This window comes from Puccinia triticina, chromosome 8A (genome assembly GCF_026914185.1).
Source record: "Puccinia triticina chromosome 8A, complete sequence".
NCBI lineage: Eukaryota > Fungi > Basidiomycota > Pucciniomycetes > Pucciniales > Pucciniaceae > Puccinia > Puccinia triticina.
In genome coordinates, this window is record NC_070565.1 from 6,178,964 (window position 1) to 6,194,512 (window position 15,549).

Consider the following 15,549-nt stretch of genomic DNA (forward strand, 5'->3'; position numbering starts at 1 on the left):
GAACAACGGCTTCTCTCATCATATCCAGCCTCAACCGATCATCCTTTTTAAACTACATATCAACAGCCAGCCGAAACCTTCCAAGTAGGACAAAAGATACGATTACGAACCCACCACCAACCTCGTATCCCCTTGCTCGTGCCTCCACCTTTTTTTTAAAGATTCTGAACTTGCGACGCCATATCACAGGCTGATTAGTCCTCTCGACCAACACGATGGAAGAATTATTAAACCCCGCCTCTGATCCCATTCTCATCGATCAAGTGGTTGAAGCTGCTTTCAATACTCAAGGCCCCCAACAGAAACAAGCCATGGCTGTCCTTGCCCAGTTTCAAGAACTACCGGATTCCTGGCAGAAAGTGCCGATGATATTGGAAAACAGCGTCTCTCAAAATTCTAAGGTAGGCAGCGTCACGTTTTAGGTCTTCGAGCCGGAATCCTAGTTGCTTGATTGATCTTACGTTCGACGCGTGTCCAAATTTTGAATCTCGATTCGGCCGCCTAATCCCTCTTGCATGTTGACTTGTCAATACTGACGCAATCTTCTTCTCTTCATTCTGAACCTCCAGTACATCGCTCTTCAAATTATGGATAAGGTTGGTCACCCCTCCGCTAATCATTCAAAATCACTTTCTGTGGCTCATTTTTGCTTTGGCTTCTGTGCGCAGCTGATTACAACCAAATGGAAAGCTCTTCCTGAAACTCAACGATCCGGTATCAAGGTAAGCATGAATACAAGCCTTTATCCATAATATTTACTTCGTGGCTCATGGCTATCTCACTTGTTTAGAATTTCATTGTTGGTTACATCGTTAAGATGACACGCGATGAAGCACAAATGGTGAAAGACAAGGCTTTTGTCAACAAAATGAACTTGATACTAGTTCAGGTGAGTGTCAAATTACCTAAACCAACCGAGTATATTTTCCCTACTAACTAGTTACGATTACGCAACTTAGATCCTGAAACAAGAATGGCCCCATAACTGGCCTGGCTTTATTCCGGAAATCATTGCCTCTTCTCGAACATCTCTATCATTGTGCGAAAACAACATGGTCATCCTGAAGCTCCTTTCCGAAGAAATTTTCGATTACAGCGCAGAGCAGATGACTCAGGCAAAGACTAAGGCCCTGAAGAATCAAATGTGTAATGAGTTTGCCGATGTTTTCCAACTTTGCAAGTAAGTGTACATCTCGTATCAATCTTGCTGGCCCCATGTCACTAATCATTATATCACCGTTGATAGTGAGATCTTGGAGAAAGCTACCAAGCCGAGTCTTATCACAGCGACCCTGGGAACACTTTTGCGGTTCTTAAATTGGATTCCGTTGGGTTACATCTTCGAGACCAGTCTGATCGATCACTTGATCAACCGAGTACGTTCGGATACTAAGCTGAGGTCTGAAGGCGGCTAAGCACAGCTGATGTCCTAATATTTCCCATCAAAATCTTTAGTACCTTGAAGAGCGGCAATACCGTAACATTACCTTGAGATGCCTGGCTGAAATCGGCTGTATAAAGGATGCCGGACCCGAATATGATTCTAAATTCGTCTTGTTACTTACGATGGTTATGTCATCCGTCAACCGAATCTTACCCCCCAACACCGACCTGAAGGAAATGTGGGACTCCCAACCTCAATACGAACAGGAGTTCGTCATGGCCCTGGCCGTGTTTCTATGCAGTTTCTTGTTCAAGAATAGCAGACTTCTAGAGGTCCCGCAACACCACGATTTACTGTGAGATTTCTAATTTCCTCATTTGCCGACTGACTTCGTACTCAGGCTTTCTGTTGCGGTTACGCTTTTGTAGGGTCAATGTACACATGTATCTAGTAAAGATCTCACAGGTTGACGATCGAGAGTTGTTTAAAGTCTGCCTAGAATATTGGTCAAAACTTGTCAAGGAGCTCTATGATGAACAGCAGTCTATCCCCACGGACATGGGACCATTGATGGGAATTGGCTTGAACCTGGTCGGAGGAGCAGGTGGTGTCGGTAGCACTAGCTCACATTTTGGTGGCGGTGGGGTCGGTAGCGAAGCTCAAGGCCGAAAGCTTCTGTATCGCGATGTTTGCAGCAACTTACGGCTAGTCTTCATCGAAAAAATGGTGAAACCCGAAGAGGTTCGTTCGAAGTTACATACAAAAATTCCGATCGGTGTGATTTGCTTAAAGAATGATTCATATTCTATCTGCAGGTGCTGGTCGTGGAAAACGACGAAGGCGAAGTTGTACGTGAATTCTTGAAGGAGACGGACACCATTGTCCTGTACAAGGCAATGAGAGAGGTTTTGGTTTACTTGACCCATTTAGATGTAAGCTCTACATGTTTTTCAGAAGCGTTGGTCCGCTTCCCTACCCTATAAGCTCTACCGCTGATAGACTGAGAATCCAGGTGCCTGACACTGAAGAAATCATGCTAAACAAACTCGCTCGACAAGTGGACGGTTCTGAATGGTCTTGGAACAATTGCAACACGCTCTGCTGGGCGATTGGCTCAATATCTGGTGCTATGAGTACGCTTCCTTCTTGCCTGATCGACGATTGTTTTTGCCCGGGCTCATGCGACTTGTTTGTTTCGTGTAGATGAGGAATCCGAGAAGCGCTTTTTGGTCACTGTGATAAAGGATCTGTTGGGCCTCACCGAGCTGAAACGTGGGAAGGATAATAAAGCCATCGTTGCATCTGACATCATGTACATCGTTGGGCAATACCCTCGCTTTTTAAAAGCCCATTGGAAATTTCTAAAAACGGTTGTCAATAAACTTTTTGAGTTTATGCACGAAACCCACGAAGGTAAATCCTTGTTATAATTTCGCGAATCCAACGCTTCAACGAAATTGATCCAATATATGCGAAATGACACAGGGGTTCAGGATATGGCTTGCGATACCTTCATCAAGATTGCTCAGAAATGTCGCCGACATTTTATCACTCAGCAGCCAGGCGAACAAGAGCCATTTGTAGACGAGATTGTACGAAACCTTGAGAAGATTACAGAGGATTTATCTCCCCAGCAGGTGGGCGCTCTCTCCCTCAGAAAATGAGCTGAAAAACTGACCAGCTCGATTTTGCATCTAGATACATACGTTTTATGAAGCTGTGGGTCATATGATTGCTGCTCAACCAAACAGGCCCGTCCAGGAGCGCTTGATTGCCGGCCTTATGCGGGCTCCTAATGCAGTCGTAAGTCAAGTCCCTTCACGTTTTGTTATCTGTTCTGATTCCAACTTATTTTTTTCCTTTCATCAGTGGGATCGTCTGATGCAGCAGTCTGCTGCCAGTGTCGACGTCCTCGCCAACCCAGACAATATAAAGCTGTTATCAAACGTGCTTAAATGCAATGTTTCCGCGTGCATGTCGATTGGCTCCTTTTTCCAGCCACAAATCGTCCGAATTTACATGGATATGCTTGGGCTATATAAAGCTGTCTCCGGGATAATAAGTGAGACCGTGGCTGCTGAGGGTATTATCGCAACGAAGACACCGAAAGTTAGAGGACTGCGTACAATCAAGAAGGAAATTTTGAAACTGGTGGACACCCATATTCGACGTGCGGAAGACCTCAACAGTTTAAACGACACCCTTCTACCCCCACTCTTGGATGCCGTGTTGGGCGACTACAATCGAAATATTCCCGCTGCAAGAGACGCTGAAGTTTTAAACATCGTTTCTACAATCGTGATCCGGCTAGGTGTTAGTTTGTCAATGTTTTTTATGTTCAGCGGGGAAGTGTTTGCTGACCCGGCCTTTGTTTTCCACATCACGTTTTGATCAGCCATTGCTAACAGGCAAAGTGGCTGCCATCCTTGAACTGGTCTTTGAGCCTACACTTACGATGATCAACCAAGATTTCTCCGAATTCCCCGAACACCGAGTCGGGTTTTTCAAGTTATTACGTGCGATCAATGCTAGTTGTTTCACAGGTCAGCTGAGTTTCAATCCCCGTATATTCATCCCGCCTAGGTAAGAAACCCGTAGACTGATTCGGGCGATGTTTAATAAAACATAAATACACACGCATTACAAAAATATCAGCTTTACTGGCTCTTGAACCCAACCGGTTTAAGCTGATGATGGACAGTGTAATTTGGGCCATCAAGCACATCACACGGGACATTGCAGACACTGGACTAGCGTTTGTTTCCTGTTTAATTCTTGATCGAGTAGATAGTGTTTTAATTCTGATACTGTTGTTTTGGTTACGTCTGCCTTCTCTTCGCGCTCAGAATCCTTTTGGAACTGTTTACAAACGTGTCCACTCATACGGATCCCCCGACCGCGGCTGCGTTCTTCCAGCAGTACTACCTGGGAATCTTGCAAGACATCTTTTTTGTCTTGACAGATGCCGATCACAAGAGTGGTAGGACCCGTTAATGATCAGATGTAATGCGATATGATAAAATACTGAAATATTGCTTGCTGACACGAACAGGTTTCAAAGGCCAGTCTCAAGTCTTGGCCCGAATGTGGGGTCTCGTCGAAAGCGCTTCGATTGCCGGGCCACTTTTCAACCCAGCCGAGCATGACGCAACTATGGACAACGGACGATTCCTCAAGGAATACACCTTTAACCTCTTGAGCACAGCCTTCCCTCACGTTCAACCGTTGAGTCGAATCTTCCTTAATATACGATTTGATCAGACTAATCAGAAAACTGATTTAGTTCTTACTCCTGTTAATTAACCGCCACAGTCTGATCATTCAACAATTCATCACTGGGTGCTCGGAAACCTACAGCGACGCGGCTCGATTCAAGAGTAATCTCAGAGATTTCCTAATCTCCCTGCGCGAGTATTCAGGCACGAGCGACGGTCAACATCATGATCTGTTCCAGGAAGATAAGGAGGCTTTGGCTGCCGCCAAGGCTCAAGAGCAGGCTGCTATTCCTGGGATGATTAAGCCGAGTGAAATCAAAGACGAGGATGAAGAGATTCTTTAGATCTCGGTATTTTATCCGCTGTTCATCAAAAGCAGACTTGACAAAGCCATGATGACGTTTCATCTTTCCTCTGTTTGGCAACACGCCCGTTTAGATATTTGTGATGTTAATAGCACGTTTTATAATCACTTTTACCTTTTTTTATCAGGGTTCCACTGTCATCCATTTTTTCCACATCCGGAAGAGAAACAAAGGTGATGATATTCCTACTCATTTCATCGCTTGACACTTTCATAACGTGCTTTTATTTCATTTCGAAAAACAAAACAAAAACATAAATTATACAATTATCTTGTTTCATAACTGCACATTGTTACACATTAGGGGAGGGTAGCAGCGGAATGTCCAAAAAATGATAAAACAACAAAAACATAAGAAAAAAACAAAAATTGAAAATTTCCAGGCCCAGTTTGGCACCAATGTTAATATAGGCAATAGGGTGATATAATCACTGATTGATTAATCAAAAAGATGAACCACCTAAAACCTAGAGTCCATTCCACAATTGTATTTGGTTGTTTGTTTACGTAGGTTTTTGTTTAAAAAAAATGCTTGTGTATAGAGGAAATCCTTGATTTTTTTTGGTGAATCTACAGTTTGGATAAACTTAGATATACATACTTTTAGATTAAAATACTCCCTATTTTGCTGTGATCAATGGTTGATTTGTCTTACCACACCAGAGACACTAAAGGCTACCCTAAAGTAGGAAAAACTCTCTGATAAGCTACACCAAGACCAGATTTAGGACAGTATACATGCCTGTTGAAGCTGAGAACTGAGGTCAAGGCTGAGAGCAAGGACAGAGGGGCCTGAGGAACAACATGCTCAGAGATACTCTGAGTGAGACAACAAAAGGGGCCAATGGAGCCCTCTAGGAGGGCAAAAAAGCTGTGAGCTTGTGTGGCGGAAAATTGCAAACGCTACAAGAGGTTGTATCCTGTAGAGACCTCAGGGAAATGCGCGCAGAAGCAGATGATGTTATTTCTATCTAAGCCATGGATATATAAGCTATTAAAAGTGGAGGGGCCAGAATGTGGGACAGAAGGTTAACTATGCGTATTCAATCTGGAGGGAGTGAGGGAGTGATAGGGAGAGGACAAGTGTGACAGGGAAGGGAAAGCAGAAGAGGGAGAGACCAGTAACACTGGAATTTCAACAATGCCACTTGGATCCATGAGCGCAGATAAAGGAATTATATAGAACCACAACATCACATGTCCTTATTGTTGATTGAGGCTAGTTCACATTGGAAAAAGAAGGGTGCATGCACTTTGTATCAGAGTTGCCATTTGCACATGGAATTTTTATTTTATTATCCACTCTAAATCAGTCTATCAGGAGCTGGAGAAACATTTTTTTTGGGACTATTTGAAAAATAAAATCAGCCTGAAGACAAGAAGGAGATGGTGCCAAATTGTATCAGAAGAAAGGCAGGATTTAGATCAAATTCAATCATGCATTTAATTTTTGGATAATATCCAATCATCTAGGTTACGTAACAGGTTCTGGGCAGTCAAAGTTGAGTATCACCAAAACTCAAAATATTTTCACACAAGAATTCCTGATGAAAGAATTCTGGCTTCAAGAACTGTCTGGGACTTTCCTCTCAAGCTCAAGCAGATTATTTTGGGGTGCTGTGGGGGCAAAACTCATGTAGAGAAGCCATGCCCAAAGTTTGGTCACAGGGCTAGCAGCATTCAAAAATTCCTCAAAGTACCCCTTCAAATTGGATTGAAACTAGAGATGGCCCCGACAAACCCATCGCGGGTACCTGCTATCCGCTGATGGGTACCCGCCAGTGTGTGCGTGTTTGGGTGCGGATGCTGGATTTCTGGGAGAAATTGAGCGGGTACCTGCTCTTGTTTGGGCAGGTGGCGGCTGCCACGACGACCAGAAGGACTGGGAAGGCCTTCCTTCCGGCAAAAGAGGTTCTGTAACCCCTTCGACCGGAAGGATTCCTTCCAGTCAAAGAGGTTTTGTAACCTCTTTGACTGGAACTTCGCAACAGTGGGTAGTTACGTTACCAATAACGGTAACGTAGCGGTTTTTAAGCCGTTATTGTTACAGTTACTCGTAACGGTGGTGCGCTACATTATTGCGCCATTGCTTGGACCATTTTTTTCTATTTGTTACATTATCTAGGCCCGCGGCGCGCCAGATAAAGAGCTGATTGCAGCGCCAAAACGGCCCTTGAGGCAACACTGGGTCGCTACGCTAACCATAGCGGTTAGCGTAGCGTAGCGCAGCGCAAATGCGCTATTTTTTAGCGTAGCGTTAGCGCAATTGCACGCATATGCGCTAACGCTACGCGCACGCGGTGCGCAGCTATTTTAGCTGATAGCGTAGCGTTAGCGCAGATGCGCGCAATTGCGCTAACACTACACATGCAGGGCGCAAAAGGAAAAAAGGGCTTTTTTCCGCTAAAAGCGCTGTAGCGCAGCGCAGCGTAGCGTAGCGACTATAGCGGCGCGCTAACGCTAACAAAGAATTGGCGCGCTGTTAGCGCCGCTGAAAATTAGCGCAGCGTAGCGGCGCTAACAGCGCGCTAACGCTATGCAAAATAGATGGGCGCTTTTTGCCGCTACGCTAACGCGTAGCGCTGAAATAGCGTAGCGTAGCGACCCAGTGTTGCTTGAGGGCTTGTTATTGTGTTATCCAAGCAATAATGTAGCGTAACGGTGTCGGAAAAAGACCTGTTACGCTATCCATATACCACTCAGACGGCCCGTTAATTGTAACTTAACGGGGCGCGGTGGATAACGCAGGTAGTTACATTACGCAAATAGCGCGGATAACGCAACGTAATGTAACTACCCACCGCTGTGAAGAGGTTACAAAACCTCTTTGACTGGAAAGGCCTTCCTGTCACCTCTTTGACCGGAAGGATTCCTTCCAGTCGAAGAGTTGTAACCTCTTTGACTGGAAGGAATCGGGGTTACAGAACCTCTTTGACTGGAAGGCCTTTCCAGTTGAACCTCTTTGACTGTAAGGCCTTTCCAGTCAAACCTCTTTGACTGGAAGGCCTTTCCAGTCGAACCTCTTTGACTGGAAGGCCTTTCCAGTCAAACCTCTTTGACTGGAAGGCCTTAGTCGAACCTCTTTGACTGGAAGGCCTTTCCAGTCAAACCTCTTTGACTGGAAAGGCCTTCCTGTCACCTCTTTGACCGGAAGGATTCCTTCCAGTCAAAGAGTTCACAACTCTTCGACTGGAAGGAATCCTTCCGGTCGAAGGGGTTACAGAACCTCTTCGACTGGAAAGGCCTTCCAGTCGAATTTGACCGGAAGGATTCCTTACAGTCAAAGAGGTTACAACTCTTTGACTGGAAGGAATCCTTCCGGTCAAAGGGGTTACAGAACCTCTTTGACTGGAAGGCCTTTCCAGTCAAAGAGGTTACAAAACCTCTTAGAGCGGAAGGATTCCTTCCAGTCAAAGAGGTTTTGCAACCTCTTTGACCAGAAGGAATATTCCTTCCAGTCAAAGAGGTTTTGCAACCTCTTTGACCAGAAGGAATATTCCTTCCAGTCAAAGAGGTTTTGCAACCTCTTTGACCAGAAGGAATATTCCTTCCAGTCAAAGAGGTTTTGCAACCTCTTTGACCAGAAGGAATATTCCTTCCAATCGATTTTGAGGGGCAGGTACCCGCCGGTACCCGCTCTGACTGCCCCAGGCAGTGCGGGTGCGGGTTCGGGTGCGGGTGTCAAACTTTTGGCAAAAAAGCTGGCGGGTACCCGCATCCAAACAGGTACCACTACCCGGGTTCACAGGGGCCATCTCGAATTGAAACACAATGCACACAGTTGAATATTTCAAGGATGCTCATTTTTGGTGATATATTTTAGCTGTTTTGTGCCATGTAAACCTCCTATAAGTGACAAAATAAAATCCAGTCAAACTGCTATGTTTTTAGGGACTTGGAAAAACGACTCCTGTTTTTTGGGAAAACAACTCCCATATGTTGCCGGGACCAAATTGTGACCGGTTCTGGACATCAAACCAGCCCCTTTGTTGGGCTATGGCTCTTTTTGGGAGTTGTTTTCCTAAAACAGATTTTTCTTGGGAGTTGTTGCGACTAATTAGTTATATTTTTTTTATTATCCGCCCCACCCATAACTTTTTTTTTCCACACACTAAATGTGTAAAAACTTGATATCAAAGAGAATTGTGCATAGACTTCAAATTTATAGCAATAGTGTGCCATCAAAACATGAGATATGAGGGGTGCACATTTTATAATCCACCATATTCACACTGCCAGCATAATTGGCTGGGTTGAGGTTATCCCAGTTAAACTGGGATGCACTCAACCAATTTAAACTTGGGCAATCTCAGCTGATGAAATATAAATCCAAGGTACCCCCCTTGGGTTTATATTAAATTGGTTGAGTGCATCCCAGTTAAACTAGGATGACTTAAACCCAGCCAAATATGCTGGCAGTGTCATGACTTTTGTTTCCCAAGCACCACAAGCATAAAAATTTCATATCACAGCAAAATATGCATAAATTGAAACCCCTGAAAATTTTTGTGCCATCCGAACTTGAGATATGAGGGGTGCACAGACAGAGTAGGAAAATGACTGCTACCCATACAACTTTTTTGTTGCAGACCCAAACAGTCTGAAACTCCCAGAAATATTTTAATGATGTATATTATCTGTGCTATCAAATTATTAGCAATAGTGTGTCATCACAACATGAGATATAAGGGGGGTGTGATTGGCTCAGTAGGAAATTATTGCTAACTGTATAACTTTTTTGTTACACAACCAAACAATCTAAAAAGTTCAGTGATATTTACATGTTTTATATAATTTGTGCTATGAAAATTATGGAAATATTATGTCATCAGAACATTACATATGAGGGCTGCACGTTAGCCATCATGCATTACCAACTTCAAACCCCATGTAGACCCGGTTCTGCTGAACTTTATATCAATTTTATTATCTCAAAAGAGCCGCCTGAATCTCCCTTTTCCAATGACGCGCTCATGGTTCCGCTGAAATTAGCAATTTTTAAAGTGCTTTCTGTCCAGTCTTCTGCTCCAACGGCGGCACACGCACCCCCGGTTAAACCTGACCATACCAAATTGTTACATGGGGTGAAATGGTACAAGGTGTATACATGTTACATATCATGTAGATCCACATGGCATGTACATTTTACATGTCAAATAGTGCATGTGTACATGTCTTATGTGGTGTGTGTGCATGTTGCTTACGGTTTACATGGTGTTTGTGCATGTCACAGGTGGTGTGTAAATTTTACATTTTGTACCTGCTTTACACTGTTTTTAAACTTCTTGCATGGGGGTTACATGGTGCAGGACATTCATGTGGGGTACTTGGGGGTTACATTTTGTGGGAACATCTTACATGGGGGTTGTGTGTTGCAGAAAAATGTTACATGGGGATTGTGTGCTGCAGGAACATGTTACATGTTGCACAAGCTTGATACATGGGCTACTTGGTGTAAATGTTTCATGGGGTTACTTGTTGCTGAAATATCTACATGGTGTTTATCTGTTGGAGAAATATGGTGTACGGGGGTTACATGTTGCATAACAATGTTATATGGGGGTTGCGGTGCCCGGGTTACATGTCGCGTAACAATGTTATATGGGTGTTGTGGTGCCCGGCTTACATGACATGTAACAATGTTATATGGGTGTTGCAGTGCCCGGGTTACATGCTGCGTAATATAGGGGGGTTGTGGTGCCCGCGCGCGGACAACTCCCCCAAAGAGGCCCTCTGTGAAGGGCCTTTTGGGCGGACGACTCCCATTTATCGGTAAAAAAATAATAAAAAAACGGACTTACTTCACGCACTGCGGAAAAATCTTTGGAAAAACAACTTCCATTGCCAGTCACGGCGACTTATGGGACCTGCAGTGCGCAAAGTGTTTGGAAATTCACGCACTGCACAGTGCGCAAAGATTTTTCTGCAGTGCGCAAAGTAAGTCCGTAAAAAAATATAAATAAATTGTCTTTGACGACTCCAAAAAAAAAGACATTTGGGAAAACGACTTCCATCGCCAGTCACGGCAATGTATGGGAGTTGTTTTCCCAAAATATAAGAGTTGTTTTTCCAAGTCCCTAAGAATAAGAGGTTGGAGGTTGATTTTATGGAAAGAGAACTGAGGGAGGGAAAAGGGAAAATATTTCAATTGTTGAGAGTGTGTCTTGAAGGGACAAACAAGCTCCTACTGACTTTTCAGTTGTGTTGCTAGGTTCTGAGTTTTGAAAATCCAACTCTGTTTGTGTAGTTATGGTTAATTACTCCAAACTAGCCATCTGCAGGATGCCGGCTGCACAATCCAGAGTCAAAGAAAAAAAAAACTCAGAACTTTGCTCAGACTCTTAAGCGGCTATTACATTGCTTGTTTGGGTGATATGCTGAAAAGGTTTGAGAAAAAGGAAGATAACTTGTTTGGTCGGAGATCATAGAGGCAGCAGTGGGTAGTTACAATACGCTACAATAACCACCGTTATCTGTGTAGCGTAACGCTTGCCGTTACTGCGCTCAGGCATTAGTGCTACTAGTAACAACCAGTTGTAGCCCCGGGCCCGTGTTGTAACGGGCCTGATTTTTTTGGTGTGTTACTAGTAGCGTAACATGTTAACCACTGGTTAACAAGATAAAGAGGGGCAAATGGCCCCCTCTGGATCATATGTAGTCCGCTATCTACCGCTCTGTGCGGGCAGATATTGTAACGGATGTCAAATATCAAACATCCTGGGTGTGCAATATTGTAATTCACTTTTGTTGTGGTTAAGGGTAACGGTAACAAGAGAAAACCCATTACAATATTGGTACATTACCAATAACCATACGGTAACTACCCACTGTTGATAGAGGTGGAAGAAAAGCTTTGGTGGGGAATGGCTTGCCGGCGGACTACAATGACTTGTCAATTAAGACTACTGAACTCATTCTTAACGAACTACTGGTTTGGTACTTGTCCTTTTGCCGGCTACTGACTTCTTTAAGAAAAATTGAGCTACTCGATTACTGTGACAGTTGTTGCAGTTGAGTACTGTACACATGTCACAACAGTTTTACAGGTTTTTGCAAGTATCATTTTTGCAAAAAAACCCTTTTGAAACAATTTATGTAAGGCTGTCTAGTACAAGCTTGCCAGGGTCCTAATTTAAGGCATTTGTGAACAAAATTATATATATTTTTGTAAAATACACAGCAGCAAGTCATACTAATCAATCAGCCCAATTTATCATTCTTTTTTTAAAAAAATGTTCATAAACACCTTAAAATGTGTCCTACAGTTTTGTAAATTCAATTGTGAAACCCCCTAGAAACACACTGCCAAACACAGCTTTATTTCTTGGGAATCATATTATTGACTTGGTGCACAGCAGGCTTGAATACACCACAGGTGCATTAAATAACTTTGAAAACCAGTTTGATTGATTTTGAAAATACTTTCTTCAATTCAGTCCGGACATTCTGAAGAACAAGTCACAGTACCCATTTTCAGAAATTTTTGAAATATTTCTGGAACCACCTGAGGTGGTGTTAAAGATATTTTGGAAATTTAGTTTGAAAAATATTTCCAGAAGCATTTGAAATGGTCTTGGTAACCATTTGGATGCAAACTTGTGGAAGTCCCTCTTCTGCAGGGGGGGGGGGGGGGGGGGGGGGGCAGGCAGCCCTGGTTGCAGAGCAAAACCCCTCCAAAGGAGGGACTTGAGTCTAAAACTGACTTACAACTGCATCATGGTTGGCCAGTTTTGGTGAAGCCAACTTTTGCACCGCTGCACCTCCTGTACATCCATCTCACCGGAGGTAGAAAGTTGGTTCAGAGATAGAGGAGGATGGTGCAGACCTTCTCATCCACTTTCCAAAATAAAATATTGAAAATTGGACCAGCAGGAATTTTTGCAAGATCACAAAAATCCAAAAATCTGACTCTTCAAGATTGAACTGAAGTTGATTCTTGGCTTCTCAATCAGGATCCATCCTCCACAAAATTCCTCCACAGTTTTTCTGTTTACTACCCAGGGATGGCCATCTTGTCCTCTATTGATTACATAAGGAATGGTTTTGTTTATAGAAAAAAAAAGTCATGTTGGACTAAAATTGGCTTGTAAAAAATCCTACACATACAATTTTTGTAAAATTCAAAATCCTTCTTGATGGAGATGCAGGCCTCCATCTTGGGCACACCCTGCCCAACATAACTATCCACTGGGTGGTTGTGTATATTTTATACAATTTTTAACAAAAAAGGACCTCAGAAGCCCAACCGTGACACGCGAGCATGCACGTTTCAGTCACCAGTCCCGCACTCGAGAGGCTGTACAGGCTCGATTTGGATGCTTCTTCTCTCACGGCACGCTCAAGCCACCTCTGCTGCGCGCCACCGCGCTCAATCATTCATGTACGGAATACTTTATGTACGGAATACTTTCTCAATTTCACGTGACTGCCACTTCAGGTGTCTAGCGCCCTTGTCGGCACACCGCTGCTATGTGAATTGGAGACCCTGGTGACATCTATACTGAAGCTGTATTATCATCATGCAACCTGATTGGTGATGGGACTGTTGGCCACTGTAGACTGACAATTATGAATCGTGCGGCGGCGGGATGAAACTGCATTGACTTGGTGCTCTGAGGATTACCGATGGCGACAAGCATACAAGCAGGTGGAAATTCAGGTGAACATTGGTAGTTTAAAAGACATATCCAAGGATCTTTCCAGCCACGTGCTTCCGTCGGGCCTCCTCGTGGTCCATGATACCGGCCGAAGTTGTCTGGAGCGGCACATATTGAGGGGACAAATAAATGATCAGTGCCGATGAGATAAGAGGGACGGGGATGAAGGCATACCAGTATGATGATGCCGAACGAACGGGCGGGCATGAGCCGGTCAACCCAGTTTTCAATTTGGTCGAGAGGGACGTTGAATCGGGGGGAAACGACACCACACTTGTTGATACGGCCATTGAGTTGGACGACGATCTTGCCGGAACGGTGGTCGTCGATGTACTCAAATTCGTCAATGTATCCTGAGTGTGAGAGATTCAGTTGATCAGCAAGCGAGCAAAATACACTTTCACTGCAAAATTTGGAGAGCAACTTACCGTGTTTCTGCATGACAGTCAAGAAACGGATGATGACTTTCGAGCTGGGTCGGATGAGGACCTGGCGTTTTCCTCGCCTTTCGGCGTTGAGGATGTTGTTTAAACAGTCATTCTAGTTCAGAGAGGCGGATGGTTAGGCAGGCCGCGCTCGAAAGAACAGGGAGAAAGAATTGCGGGAGACTTACGAGAACCGACACACGCATCTTGACTTGAAATCGAGTGAGCTTGAGCTACAACTAGTCGTCGTCGGTCTTGCAAAGAGAGGGGGAATTTATGATTAGCGGAGGCATTGCTGGAGCAAAGGGCGTGTGCAATGAGAAGAGCATGCACCTTTGCCTCGTCCTAGGGCCGGGTCGTGTCGGATGTGTCTGTCTGGGTTGGCGGGTCGGTGGGCTGGAGCCGAGCCGAGCTCACGGCGGAATCGGGGAGCGATACGAACGCTGCGCAATATGGTAGACTGCGCACAAGGGAGCTAGGTTTCGGCTGCCACCAGACCGGGTGGGCCGCAGGGGGTCACGCTGCGCTGCACCAGTGCTTGCGACTTTGCCCCCACCAGGTGGACAGCTCCCATCCCTCAAGCAACGGAACATCCGCCCAGCACCCCGTCGAACTCGGTAAGGAACATCTAGAAAATGGTGAGGATCGAATCTCTGCATGCATCTCCTTTCCCGATTGCCTTCTCGCTGGATGTTTTTTCGATCGTCAAGTGCCACCCCATCAGCTAGCATCCGCCGCCACCGGCTGTCGTCCCCCCCACCGACTGGGCATCTCTTTGCACACTGTATTGAACATCAGCTGTCCGTTTGCTTGCTTCTAGGGTCGAGTGCGCACCAAGACCGTCAAAAGGGCCTCTCGAGTTATCATCGAGAAATACTACCCCCGTCTTGTGACCGACTTCCACGTTAACAAGCGAGTGTAAGTGACATCCTCCTCCTATGGGAGATGCAATGCCTAACATTGTCGATCGCGTCGATTTGTCAGATGTGACGAGGTTGCCATCATTCCATCAAAGCGTCTGCGCAACAAGATCGCTGGTTTCACCACCCACTTGATGAAACGTATTCAACGAGGTCCTGTCCGTGGTATCTCCTTCAAGCTGCAAGAGGAGGAGCGAGAACGTAAGGACAACTACGTTCCGGAGGTCTCTGCCCTCGACACTACCGGCACTGCCTTGGAGGTAGACCCCGAGACCAAGGTTAGTATTTTAACATTCCCAGCGACACCCTCATACACCATGCACACGCATTCTAACTCTTCCCTCTCCCCAATTTTCAGGACATGCTCCGGGTCCTCGGCTTTGACAAGATTCCGGTTAACGTGGCCGCTACCTCAGCCCAGATCTTCACCGATCGTCGACCAGGTGGTGACCGGAGGGGAAAGCCTGTAGTCGGAATGGCTGGTGCTCAACGAGACTAAACATGATCCTGCAATTTCATAAATAAACCAAAAGTCTCGTCTAACATTGATCCTGTCGTGGGATCAAGTCGCCCGTGGTTGCCCA

The 15,549-nt window shown here is 44.9% G+C and overlaps 3 protein-coding genes across 3 annotated transcripts; 2 read left to right on the forward strand and 1 right to left on the reverse strand.

The window, feature by feature from the left end:
* Positions 1-215: 215 nt before the first annotated feature.
* Positions 216-4,943, forward strand: PtA15_8A667 (uncharacterized protein; the record flags this gene model as incomplete). The annotated part of the gene is made up of 19 exons (XM_053172120.1): positions 216-401; positions 570-596; positions 669-722; positions 791-889; positions 960-1,180; positions 1,247-1,376; positions 1,456-1,739; positions 1,813-2,125; positions 2,200-2,316; positions 2,397-2,517; positions 2,588-2,797; positions 2,870-3,021; positions 3,083-3,187; positions 3,254-3,697; positions 3,780-3,927; positions 4,040-4,139; positions 4,231-4,364; positions 4,437-4,608; positions 4,697-4,943. The coding sequence occupies 19 exons, from the start codon at positions 216-218 to the stop codon at positions 4,941-4,943; spliced, it is 3,264 nt and encodes a 1,087-aa protein (XP_053023316.1).
* An 8,694-nt stretch (positions 4,944-13,637) lies between these two features.
* PtA15_8A668 (uncharacterized protein) lies at positions 13,638-14,251 on the reverse strand (the record flags this gene model as incomplete). Its single annotated transcript, XM_053172121.1, has 4 exons — positions 13,638-13,718; positions 13,795-13,973; positions 14,049-14,160; positions 14,234-14,251. 4 exons carry the CDS (start codon positions 14,249-14,251, stop codon positions 13,638-13,640), a joined length of 390 nt encoding a protein of 129 aa, XP_053023317.1.
* A 429-nt stretch (positions 14,252-14,680) lies between these two features.
* Positions 14,681-15,464, forward strand: PtA15_8A669 (uncharacterized protein; the record flags this gene model as incomplete). Its single annotated transcript, XM_053172122.1, has 4 exons — positions 14,681-14,749; positions 14,866-14,963; positions 15,030-15,243; positions 15,324-15,464. 4 exons carry the CDS (start codon positions 14,681-14,683, stop codon positions 15,462-15,464), a joined length of 522 nt encoding a protein of 173 aa, XP_053023318.1.
* Between the last annotated feature and the right edge of the window lie 85 nt (positions 15,465-15,549).